This window comes from Amblyraja radiata, chromosome 2 (genome assembly GCF_010909765.2).
Source record: "Amblyraja radiata isolate CabotCenter1 chromosome 2, sAmbRad1.1.pri, whole genome shotgun sequence".
Lineage (NCBI taxonomy): Eukaryota > Metazoa > Chordata > Chondrichthyes > Rajiformes > Rajidae > Amblyraja > Amblyraja radiata.
Window position 1 is genome coordinate 11915355 of NC_045957.1, and position 13726 is coordinate 11929080.

General features: G+C 46.3%; 1 protein-coding gene across 1 annotated transcript in view; it reads left to right on the top strand.

Moving 5' to 3' along the window:
- Window positions 1-13726, top strand: part of ccny (cyclin Y) — a 207154-nt gene that overhangs the window by 179414 nt on the left and 14014 nt on the right. Inside the window, exons 8-9 of the mRNA XM_033042142.1 lie at window positions 2970-3136; window positions 6239-6401. Of these exons, the coding sequence (XP_032898033.1) occupies window positions 2970-3136; window positions 6239-6401 (330 nt within the window). The remainder of the gene's footprint in view (window positions 1-2969; window positions 3137-6238; window positions 6402-13726) is intronic.

Below are 13726 nucleotides of genomic sequence, written 5' to 3' on the forward strand. Positions count from 1 at the left end.
CCCATTCACCTGCATCACTTCCACCAGCTACACAATTCACAACTTTTCTATCCCCAAGCTCAACGATTCTCAACTCTTTATTCTTTTGGGCTCACATCTGTGTTTTTCATCTCTGCCTTTGTCCAACAGTCTGCCTGTAGAAAAAAAACCCTCGCCTGCGTTCACAAATCAACAGCCATGCTCAGTCCTCCCCCTCCTCTCTTCCAGCTTTCTTTCTCACTTCCCCTCCAGTCAGTCCGAAGAAGGGTCCTGACCCGAAACGTCACCTATCCATGTTCTCCAGAGATGCTGCCTGACCCACTGAGTTACTCCAGCACTCTGTGTCTTTGTTTACAATGTCCCGTTTACTCAGTGAATGGTGAAGCCAGGAGATGGCATCCAGGAAGACTCTCAAGGTTGCGATCGTAAGGTCATAAGTGACAGGAGTAGAATTAGGCCATTCGGCCCATCACGTCTACTCTGCCATTCAATAATGGCTGATCTATCTCTCCCTCCTAACCCAATTCTCCTGCCTTCTCCCCATAACCTCGGACACCCGCACTAATCAAGAATCTGTGGCGGGGACTGGCAGGAGTCCAGCTAAAAACTAGTCTGACACAAGTTGTGTGCTCTAGACGTGTTTATTCTTCTGCATTCAGCTCCGTACTCCTCACCTGACCCAGGCATTGCCCAGCCTTAAATAACAACTCAGATACCGACCCCATGACTCGCGCCTCCCCCACCAAGACGCCGCCCTCTAGAGCCGATGGTTCGTCGTGACCTTGGTGGGGGAGGCGCGAGTCACGGGGTCGGTATCTGAGTTGTTATTTAAGGCTGCCACAAATCTATCCCTGCCTTAAAAATATCCACTGACTTGGCCTCCACAACCTTCTGTGGCAAAGAGTTCCATAGATTCACCACCCGCTGACTAAAGAAATTTCGCCTCATCTCCTTCCTAAAAGAACGTCCTTTAATTCTGAGGCTGTGACCTCTTGTCTGAGACTCTCCCACTAGTGGAAACATCCTCTCCACATCCACTCTATCTATCAATGCGAATATTCTTGCTGTTAGGCCCCAGACCAGTTCCATACCAGGGTCAGCCAAGGACAGATGACATAGTAAGATAGGACTGTGCTGTACACCAGAGCCCTGTACTTACAGAGGGCTGCCAACGGTAGGGGTTGGCACAGTGTCAAACAAGTACAGCTACTCCCTCTCAGCTCCATTGACCCAGTGTTGAATCCTGATCCTCCGGTGCTGTATATGTGGAGTTTGCATGTTCTCCCATTGACCCAGTGGGTTTCCTTCGGGATGTTCTTGTTTCCTCCCACATTTCATATTGTGCAGGTTGGTGGGTTAATTGCCTGCTGCACATTGGGTGAGCACTGCAGCCTGCGGGCGGAGGAGAAAAATGGCTTTGGATAGGATTTGTGCAAAAATAGGCAGTTTGATGGTCAGTGTAGATTTGGTGGGTTGAGTGATTGTTTCAATGCTCCGTCTCTCTATTACTCTGTAGAACCCTAGTGGTCTGTCTGTTGCTTGGGGTCAGTTTAATGCACTTGCATGGTGAAGGCATAAGTTGTGCATTGTGTGATCAACAATGGAAAGAGTCATGTCAAGATTCAAGAGTGTTTTATTGTCATACTAGACTAAGTGGGACCCATTGGGTCCCTGTCACACGGGAGGCCTGGTTCCACCCCCCCCCCCCCCCAACGCAACCCCTCCCCAACGCAATATTCCACCACTCACCTGTTCCCCCAATGCAACCCATTCCCCCAAAGCAATATTCCACCACTCTGGGGGGTGGGGGGGGGGGGGGGTGGGAGTGTGTGGAGGACAGGGGGTGTGGGGGAGGGGGTGGGGGAGGGGGTGGTGTAGGGGATGGGGGGGTTTGAGGGAGAGGGTGTGGGGGAGCGGGGTGGGGGAGGGGGGTGTGGGGGAAAGGGGGGAGCAGAGGAGAATGGCGAGTAACGTGGGGGAAAATCGTAGACATATGGGGGATTGTTTTTGCGCAAATTTTATTACAACGCAGACAGGAAGTGGTCAAGATGAGAGTTTTAGTAATTGTATAGATAGATAGACAGTAGAAGATAGAAGTCCCAGATGGAACAATTAAATTCTTACTTGCAGCAGCACAAAAGAATACGTAAACACAGTACACAAGAGTTGTGAATCTGTGGAATTCTCTGCCGCAGAAGGCAGTGGAGGCCAATTCACTGGGTGTTTTCAAGAGATAGTTAAATAGAGCTCTTAGGGCTAACGGAATCAAGGGATATGGGGAGAAAGCAGGAACGGGGTACTGATTTTGGGTGATCAGCCATGATCATATTGATTGGCGATGCTGGCTCGGAGGGCCGAATGGTCTACTCCTGCACCTATTTTCTGTGTTTCTATGTAATATTTACAAGATTTACATAGTGCAAGATTAGGTCACAAGTAATAGGAGCAAAATTAGGGCATTCGGCCCATTGTCTTCCCCGCCATTCAATCAAGGCTGATCTATCTCTCTCTCCCATCCCCATTCTCCTGCCTTCTCACCATAACCCTTGACACCCGTACAAATCAAGAATATATCTATCTCTGCCTTAAAAATATCTACGGACTTAGCCTCCACAGCCTTCTGTGGTAAAGAATTTCACAGATTCACCACCCTCTGACTAAAGAAATTCTTCCTCATCTTCCTAAAGGAATGTCCTTTAATTCTGAGATTATGACCTCTAGTCCAAGACTCTCCCACTAGTGGAAACATCCTCTCCACATCCACTCAATCCAGGCCTTTCACTGTACAGAAGCACCTGGTTACCTGTTAGATAGGTGTCTCAGATACAGCAATGGGGTAATTGAGATGCATTGGACTGATGATGGCCAATCCCAAATCCGGCTCAGCTCTCTGTGCACCTCCACATCCCAACCCCTAAAACTCTGGGTCAGAGAGAAAAAAAAAACCCTAGCCACAAGTGACAAATGTTTCTGTTAATTAATTTTCTCAGGTGTATCTCGAGCGGCTCTTAACATACGCAGAGATTGATATTTGCCCCAGTAACTGGAAACGGATTGTATTGGGGGCCATCCTACTTGCATCCAAGGTATGGGACGATCAAGCTGTTTGGAATGTGGACTACTGCCAAATCCTTAAAGATATCACAGTGGAAGACATGTGAGTGCCTTTGATCAAAAATTAATTTGGTTGTAATTTGAAAGTGCTTTAACAATTATTCACTTTCCAATTAATATTCCAATTTGGCATATCTTGGAGTTCATACTGATCTGTAGACATAGACTATATACTGTCTATTTTTATCCTGTGTACTTCAGCTATAAAGTTATTGTCTACACGGCATGGGCCATCACCTCTCCACCCCCATCACACTCAGCACCGGCTCCCCACAGGGCTGTGTGTTGAGCCCCCTCCTCTACGCCCTCTACACCCACGATTGTGCCCCCGCCCACTCCACCAACACCATCGTCAAGTTTGCGGACGACACGACTGTGGTTGGACGTATCTCAGGAGGAGATGAGACAGCCTACAGGGAGGAAGTCCAAAGACTGGCAGCGTGGTGTTCAGACAACAACCTCATCCTAAACACCACAAAAACAAAGGAAATTATCATAGACTTCCGTAAGAACAGTGCAGCCCCCAAACCCCTATTCATCAATGGGGACTGTGTGGAAAGGGTCTCAGACTTCAGATTCCTGGGCACACAATTACGGAGGATCTCTCCTGGACTACAAACACCACCACAGCAGTCAAGAAGGCCCAGCAGCGACTCTACTTTCTGAGGATCCTCAGGAAAAACAACCTGGAGGAGAAGCTGCTGGTGTCCTTCTACCGCTGCTCCATCGAGAGTGTGCTGGCGTACTGTATAACCACATGGTATGCCAGCTGCTCTGCAGCGGACAGGGGAGCCCTTCAAAGGGTCATCAACACTGCACAAAAAATCACTGGCTGCCCACTGCCCTCCCAGAAGGACATCTTCAGCTTTCGCTGCCTTGGCAGGGCAGCCAACATCCTGAAGGACCCTTCCCACCCTGGACACAACCTGTTCCACCTGCTGCCCTCTGGCAGACGGTACAGGTCTTTCAAAACTCGCACAAACAGACTCAGAGACAGTTTCTCCCCCATAGCCATATGTGAACTTAACAATGCAAAATAAGAAATAACACTCACATTCATCTGAATGGCTCTACCTCAGCTGCTATTGTTATTTATCTGTAATTTTTTTAAATATGTATATATTTTTACCTTTTCTTATATATTTAAAATTGCTCTTGTGAATCGCACCGTGGGATTGACTTTTAAATTTTGTTGTACCATGTGCAATGACAATAAAGAGATTCATAAAGAGATTCATTCATTCATTCATTCATTCATTCATTCATTCATTCATTCATTCATTCATTCATTAAGATTTGGAGAAGAATTGTTGTTTACCACCTCCTTTCTGTCTCTCTTTTAATCCTTTCCCCAAATTTCCTTACCAATCTTCTCTTATTTTTTTTTTCTTTTAATATGCTCCTCACACTTAGATTTTCAGCTTTTAGGTTTTAGAGAAACCGGCCCACCGAGTCCGCACCGACCAGCGATCCCCGCACATTAACACTGTCCTACGCACACCAGGGACAATTTAAATTTATACCAAGCCAATTAACCTACAAACCTGTACGTCTTTGGAGTGTGGGAGGAAAGCGAAGGTCTTGGAGAAAACCCACGGGGGGAACGTACTACATAGGGCGGGATCGAACCCGGGTCTCTGGCGCTGTAAGCGCTGTAAGACAGCAACTCTACCGCTGCGCCACCGTGCCACTGCGTCACACATATCTCAGCATATATTTGGCCATTCCTTGTTCTGCCTGCCCTCCCTTGTGACCTGATGTCAAATTCTGCTCGATATTTCTCTTGCGAAACATTTTGACATGCTTGGCTATATACATGGTGTTGTATAAACGGGAGTTGTTGTTGTTCACACTAGTTGCCTTTTCACTCCACAGAGCCAATTTCTGTATTTTGCTTTCCTTACGTATCCTATCAAAACAGTTCCTCAGTACCCCCCAATTACGAAAAAGAGGACAACTCAAACTTTCCTGTGAGATTTCCTCAAGCGTTTGTTTTCTGCAGCTAAATGACAAGTGCAAGGGTTTATGATTTTGCTTTGAACAGACGAGATGCCATGCCAAGGCCCTGGTTGGCTGCGGCTGCATTGACTCTCGTTAGGGATAGCGGTAAGTTTTCTAAGGTCCGGCTTCATAACTTGCAGCGGGCAGGCTGCAAGTTAACGTACGATCATGGGGCATTACTGAGATTATATATATTTTATTTTACAGAACCATGCACATGAGGCATTTTTATGGACGCACCTAGCACTTTTACTTTTACTATTTACCTGATTGGAGAGTCAAATGCAACGAAATTTCGTTCAAGGTGCACTGTGTCTAGGTGTATATCTGAATGACAATAAAGTTTTCATTCATTCATTCATTCATTCATTCATTCATTCATTCATTCATTCATTCATTCATTCATTCTGATTTAGGACATTCTACACGGAGCAGCCACTCATTTCTGATATGGACATCTTTCTGAAAATATTGGCCTGGGTTTTTACCCTTCTCAGCAGGGGTCTATTTGTACAATGATGATTCAAGTGTTTATTTGCTATGTAATGTCATGTGGTGTGGACTGGGTTTTTGTCTGTGAGTGTGTTTTTGTATGCGTTACTCCTAATACTCCCCCCTTTCTCTTTCTCCATCCCCCTCTCTCTCTCCCCCTCGTTGTCTCCCCCTCTCTCTCTCCCCCTCTCTCCCTGTCTCTCTCCCCCTCTCCCTTTCCCTCTCTCTCTCTCTCGCCCCCTCTCTCTACCCCCTCTCTCTACCCCCTCTCTCTCCTGCCTCTCTCTCTCTTACCCCCCCTCTCTCTCTCTCCCCACCTCTCTCCCCCCTCTCTCTCTCTCCCCCTCTCTCCCCCCCCAACTTTCTCTCTCTCCCCTCTCTCCCCCCTCTCTCTCTCTCTCTCTCTCTCTCTCTCTCTCTCTCTCTCTCTCTCTCTCTCTCTCTCTCTCTCTCTCTCTCTCTCTCTCTCTCTCTCTCTCTCTCTCTCTCTCTCTCTCTCTCTCTCTCCCTATCTCCCTCGTTCTCCCTCCATCCCTCTCTCTCTCTCTCTCTCTCTCTCTCTCTCTCTCTTTCCCCCTCCCCCCTCTTCCTCCTCTCCCTCTCCCTCTCTCCCCCTCTCCCCCTCTCCCCTTCTCTCTCCCTCTCCCCACAGGAATGAGTTGGAACGGCAGTTCCTGGAGCTGCTGCAGTTCAACATCAATGTGCCCTCCAGTGTTTACGCAAAGTATTACTTTGACCTACGGTCCTTGGCAGAAGCCAACAATCTGAGTTTCCCACTGGAACGACTCAGCAGAGAGAGAGCGCAGAAACTGGAGGTGAGTGGCAAACAGAGACTTAGAGCGTAGAGACTTGGCCAGCTTCAAACCCAGTGGTATGAGTATTGATTTCTCTAACTTCAACTAACCCTTGCATCCTCTCTCTCTCCATCCCTCCACCACCCACGTCGTTATACCAGCTTCAAAGTCCTCTTGTTGAGTCTCATTGTCTGTAACTCATTTGCACCTAGCACACAGCTAACAATGGCCTGATTCCTTTATCTTCGTTACTTTATTCATTCATTTGTTCCATATCTCTCTACATTGCCATCTACATCTCTGGGGAAAGGGAAACAAGAGATGAACGGATATGGAGAGATGTAGAACAAATGAGCAACGAGTCCGTGTTAAGACGTGGTCGTACAGTCGGAGCACGGGTGGAGTCACAGAGGGGGAGCAGCGAGAGAGGGTGTTGCAGAATTCTTGTCGGAGAGAAGAGGAGAACTTCTTCAAAGTAGGCAAACCATGACGTGATTTGGCAGTGGAGCAGACGGATGTGTAGGAAGGAACTGCAGATGCTAGTTTTAACTGAGGAAGGACCCAAAAAGCTGGAGTAACTCAGCCGGTCAGATTCTCTGTTGTGAGATTTTGTTGAGACTATGGGTAATGGCCGTTTTTTTTCATATGTTGAGAAGGGGAGATTGAGTTTGATTTGAAGAGTCCTTGGGTAGCTTAAATTGATTGAAATGGAAATATGTTAAAGTTTTATCAGAGTCTACATATAGATTGGGCCAACCAAATAGGTAGCAGTGCTGAGGAGGAGGATGTCCTGGAATGTGTACAAGATGGTTTTTTAAACCAATATGTAGAGGAACCGACCAGAGGGCAGGCCATCCTAGACTGGGTATTGTGTAATGAGGAAGGATTAGTTAGCGATCTTGTTGTGCAAAGCCACTTGGGCAACAGTGACCATAATATGGTGGAATTCTGCATTAGGATGGAGAGTGACACTTCATTCAGAGACTAGGGTCCTGAACTTAAAGAAAGGAGACTTTGAAGGTATGAGACGGGAATTGGCTAGGATAGACGGGCAAATTATACTTAAAGGGTTGACGGTGGAGTTGCAATGGCAAAGATTTAAAGACCGCATGGATCAACTCCAAAAATTGTTCATCCCTGTCTGGCGAAAAAATAAAACGGGGAAGGCAACTCGACCGTGGCTAACGAGGGAAATCAAGGATAGTGTTAAATACAAGGAAGAGGCATATACATTGGCCAGAGGAAGCAGCAGACCGGAGGACTGGGAGAAATTTAGAACTCAACAGAGGAGGACAAAGGGATTCATTACGAGGGGGGGAAAAGAGCTTGTGGGGAATATAAAAACTGACTGTAAAAGCTTCTTTAGATATGTAAAAATGAAAAGATTAGTGAAGACAAATGTAGGTCCCTTACAATCAGAGACAGGTGAATTTATATTGGGAAACAAGGAAATGGCAGAACAGTTGAACGAGTACTTTGGTTCTGTCTTCACTAAGGAAAACACAAACAATCTACCAGAAATACTAGGGGACGAGGATCTAGTGGGAGGGAGGAACTGAAGGGAATCCACATTAGTCAGCAAATGGTGTTAGGTAAACTGTTGGGACGGAAGGAAGATAAATCCCCAGGGCCTGATGGTCTGCATCACAGTGTACTCAAGGAGGTGGCTCTAGAAATCGTAGATGAATTGGTGATCATTTTCCAATGTTCTCTCGACTCTGGATCACTTCCTGTGGATTGGAGGGTAGCCAATGTAACTCCACTTTTTCAGAAAGGAGGGAGAGAGAAAACGGGGAATTATAGACCAGTTAGCTTGACATCGTTAGTGGGGAAGATGCTTTAGTCGATTGCTAAAGATGTTATAGCAGCGCATTGGTAAAGCAGTGACAGGATCGGTCAAAGTCAGCATGGATTTATGAAGGGGAAATCATGCTTGACTAATCTTCTGGAATTTTGTTAGGCTATAACATGTAGAATGGATAAGGGAGAGCCAGTGGATGTGGTGTATCTGGTCTTTCAAAAAGCCTTAGACAAGGTCCCACACAAGAGATTAGTGTGCAAAATTAGAGCTCATGGTAGTGGGGGTAGGGTATTGACATGGGTAGAGAACTGGTTGGCAGACAGGACGCAAAGAGTAGGAATTAACAGGCCATTTTCAGAATGGCAGGTAGTGACTAGTGGGGTGCCGCAAGGCTCGGTGCTGGAACCCCACATATTTACAAAATATATTAACGATTTAGATGAGGGAATTAAATGTGACATCTCCCAGTTTGTGGATGACACGGAGCTGGGTGGCAGAGTGAGCTGTGAAGAGGATGCTATGAGGCTGCAGGGTGACTTGGATTGGTTGGGTGAGTGGGCAGATGCATGGCAGTTGCAGTATAATGTGGATAAATGTGAGGTTATCCACTTTGGTGGCAAGGACAGGAAGGCAGATTATTATCTGAATGGTGTCAGATTAGGAAAAGGGGAGGTGCAATGAGACCTGGGTGTGCTTGTACATCAGTCACTGCAGATACAGCAGGCAGTGAAGAAAGCTAATGGCATGTTGGCCTCCATTGCGAGAGGATTTGAGTTTAGGAGCAAGGAGGTCCTACTGCAGTTGTACAGGGCCCTGGTGAGACCGCACCTGGAGTATTGTGTGCAATTTTGGTTTCCTAATTTGAGAAAGGACATTATTCCTATTGAGGGAGTGCAGCGTAGGTTCACCAGGTTAATTCCTGGGATGGCAGGACTGTCATATGATGAAAGAATGGGTCAACTGGGTTTGTATTCACTGGAATTTAGAAGGATGAGAGGGTATCTTATAGAAACAAATAACATTCTTAAAGGATTGGACAGGCTAGCCGCTAGATGCAGGAAAAATGTTCCCGAAGTTGGGGGAGTCCAGAACCAGGGGTCACAGTTTAAGAATAAGGGGTAAGCCATTTAGGACTGAGATGAGGAAAAACCTCTTCACCCAGAGAGTTGTGTTTCTGTGGAATTCTCTGCCATAGAAGGCAGTGGAGGCCAATTCACTGGATGTTTTCAAAAGAGAGTTAGCTTTAGCTCTTAGGGCTAAAGGAATCAAGGGATATGTGGAAAAAGCGGGAACGGGATACTGAGTTTAGATGATTAGCCATGATCATATTGAATGGCGGTGCTGGCTCGAAGGGCCGAATGGCCTACTCCTGCACCTATTTTCTATGTTTCTATTTGTTATAACTGTAGATTGCAATGATTTAGTGAGAACACACATATCTCAGAGGGCAAAATAATCAAGAGTGTTTTATTGTCAAATGTCCCAGATGGAACAATGAAATTCTTACCATGTGTCGGAAAGAATTGCAGATGCTGGTTTAAATCGAAGATAGACACAAAATGCTGGAGTAACTCAGCGGGACAGGCAGCATCTCTGGAGAGAAGGAATGGGTGACGTTTTGGGTCGAGACCCTTCTTCAGACTGATTTTCTTACTTGCAGGAGCACAACAGAATATGCAAACATAGTACACAATATAATAAATGCAGAAAAAAAGCTCAGTGTGTGTGCACACACACGCACGCACACGTACACATTATAATAAAAACAGACAATAATAGTAATAATAATAATAATGGATGGGATTTATATAGCGTCTTTCTAATACTCAAGGCGCTTTACATCGCATTATTCATTCACTCCTCAGTCACACTCGGTGGTGGTAAGATACTTCTGTAGCCACAGCTGCCCTGGGGCAGACTGACGGAAGCGTGGCTGCCAATCTGCGCCTACGGCCCCTCCGACCACCACCAATCACTCACACACATTCACACACATTCACACACAGGCAAAGGTGGGTGAAGTGTCTTGCCCAAGGAAGTGTTCATTCTTGTCAGATGAAACTCACTGGTGGATGAGCAATGATGCAGGTATTCATGGTGAGCTTTTTACAGTCACACAAGAGGCCTATGCACTGGAGATAGGGTCTGGTTTATTTCCTTTTGTGGTATCACCCAGCATTGGATAACATGAACTCGATGCGCTCTCCAAGGGTCAGGTAAAAATAATTCTCATTGTTCGGAGCATGCTGCCTTTCCAGAGCAGGTGTTTACTTCAATCCCTGACCATTTGTCAGACTCCGATACAGACCCGAGTCCCCAGCTGCCCGTGTCAAGGCTTTTGAAAAATTGCCTTCCAGCAACAAGAATGATTGTAATTTGAAGCACATTTAACCAACGATGCCTCAAATCTATTGTTTGATGAGGGATGAATATTGATTTCTCTAACTTCAAACAACCCCTGCATTCCCTCTCTCTCCATCCCTCCCCCACCCAAGTCGCACCACCTTCCCGTTCGTACCCAGCAAATAGCTAACAATGGCCTGTTTCCTGTTATTGAAACATATAAGATTATTAAGGGATTGGACACGCTAGAGGCAGGAAACGTGTTCCCAATATTGGAGGCGTTCAGAACCAGGGGCCACAGTTTAAGAATAAGGGGTAGGCCATTTAGAACGGAGATGAGGAAACACTTTTTCACCCAGAGAGTTGTGAATCTGTGGAATTCGCTGCCTCAGAAGGCGGTGGAGGCCAATTCTCTGGATGCTTTCAAGTTAGATAGAGCTCTTGAAGATAGCGGTGCCAGGGGATATGGTGAGGAGGCAGGAACGGGGTACTGATTGTGGATGATCAGCCATGATCACAGTAAATGGCGGTGCTGTCTTGAAGGGCCGAATGGCCTACTCCTGCACCTATTGTTTATTGTCTATGATCGCTACTTTTTTGCATTTCTTTCATTCATTTGTTCTATATCTCCCTCTACATCATCTCTCGTTTCCCTTTCCCGTGACGTTCAGTCTGAAGAAGGGTCTCGACCTGAAACTTACAATAACCCTTGCATTTACTCTCTCTCCATCCCTCCTCCACCCAAGTCGCACCAACTTCTTGTTTTCACTCAACAAACATCTAACAACGGCCTGTTTCCTTTATCATCATCATCATCTATTTTTTGGCCATATCTTTCATTCATTGTTCTTTATCTCTCTACATCATCGTCTGTGTCTCTCGTTTCCCTTTCCCCTGACGAGTCTGAAGAAGGGTTTCAACCCGAAACGTCACCCATTCCTTCTCTCCTGAGATGCTGCCTGTCCCGCTGAGTTACTCCAGCATTTTGCGTCTATCTCCGGCAACTGCAGTGCTCGTCCTACTGCAAGCTTGATGAGTTTGCCCTGGATGGTGGTGCTGAAAGAGAGAGGTACCAGAAGTGATGTTCAGTGGGGAAGACCGGATAAGTGGATAATTTAACCTCTTCTGTAAAGAGATTTGTGGATAATTACCGGTACAAGACTGCACGATTACCTTTTTCTATAATTGACATGACATCCAGCGACTGGAAACACAACTCTTTAATGGCTTTCACTGGTTGCACCGTTTTTTATAAGGTTTTATTTGCACAGTAAAGCCTTTATTGCCAACCATAGCTTGTTCTTCACATTGGTAGAGAAATCTCGGATAGGAAGGAACTACACAGTGGAATCTCTATCGTCACAAAGCAGGTTTTGTTAAAAAACAAGTGCCAACAAATCGGAAATATATCCCGGTGAGGATCATGTGAGGTTGTTGCTGATGTCCACTGCTAGTGTTGAAAAGAAAAATGACAAACGATGGAAAACAGAAATAAATGTGATGAGCAGACACCGGAGATAATGCCAGATGAATCCTATGCTAAGCCTTCTCAGCTGGCCTTGTTGGAAGCAGAGTGATTCCTATTACTGTCTTTTGTCATAGAGTCTTACAGCGTGGAAACAGGCCCAACATGCTCACACCAGCCAACATGTCCCATCTACACTAGTCCCCCCCCCCCCCACCTGCGTTTGGCCGATATCCCTCTAAACCTGTCCTCTCTAGGTACCTGTTTAAATGTTTCTTAAACGTTGCAATAGTCCCTGCCTCAATTACCTCCTCCGGCAGCTCGTTCCATACGCCCACCACCCGATGTGTAGAAAAAGTCACCACTCAGGTTCTTATTAAATCTTTCCCCCCCCCACCTTAAACCTATGTCCTCTGGTTCTCGATTCCCCTACTCTGGGCTAAAGACTGCACATTTACTTGACCTATTCATAGAAACATAGAAACATAGAAAATAGGTGCAGGAGGAGGCCATTCGGCCCTTCGATGAATCCTCCCATGATTTTGTACATTTTACCGATATAACATTTTTCCTTGCAGTGAATACATTCAAGGATTCAGGGTTTCTGAGGAAAGGAATTTCAAAGACTCCTAGTCCATTGAGAAAAACCCTTCCTTGGCTGTCTTAAACAGTGCCCACCTATTCTGAGACCACGTACGCTGCTCCTCGACTCACCAAAAAGGGGAAATAACCTCTCAGCGATCTCCCTGTCAAGTTCCTTCAGAATCTTCTATGTTTCAATACATTCGCCCTTCACTCTTTTAACCTCCAGTGAGTGCAGACCCAACTTGTTCAACCTCTTCAGAAAACAATTCTTCCGTACCCAGGATAATCCCAGAGAACCTTTTCTGTACGGCTTCCTGTGGTAATACTTATTAGGAGGACCTAAACTGTTCACCTAGTAATCTAGGATAAATGCAAAAATGCTGGAGTAACTCAGCGGGACTGGCAGCATCAGAAGCAGTCAGTCTGAAGAAGGGCCTAGACCCGAAACGTCACCCATTCCTTCTCTCCAGGGATGCTGCCTGTCCCGCCGAGCTACTCCAGCTTTTTGTGTCTATCTTTGGTTTAAACCAGCATCTGCAGTTCCTTCCTACACACACTAATCTAGGTGTTGTTCACGTGTCAATAAGGACCAAGGCTCCACGCACCTTCTCAACCACCTGCTGTGCGTGAATGCTAGGATTTTACGGCCTGTGTATGAGTACTTCCGAATCCCTCGGTGTTGCTGCTTTCTGCAATCTATCGCCTTTTAAATAATGCGTTTTACCCTGATTGCTTCCAAAGGTAACAACTTCTCATTTCCCCTCATTATATTCCATTTGTCAACTCTTTGATCACCTGCTTAACCTCTCTGTGAGTTGCCTGCACCTTTCTCACACCTTCCAACATTAGCATCATCTGCAAATTTGGCTGCAGAGCCTCTAAGTCAATAATCCTTAGGCCCCCTTCAGTCATGTCGGACCATGGGTGTCTCCAAGGTGCTATTCCCTATAGGAGGACGCCTGTGCGTGACTTTGTTTAACGTGGGGAGACTGGTGCACAGACAGCCACCCCACGGTCCTTGACAGATCTGGATCAGGATCCAGTGGCATGGTGTCCCAAGACGGCCGGAGACTCTTTTCTGCTGCAGCCGTCATCCGCCTTCCCAGCCGTTGTGACGCTCCACTAAGGCCAGCCATCGTCCTCCGCCTGTTC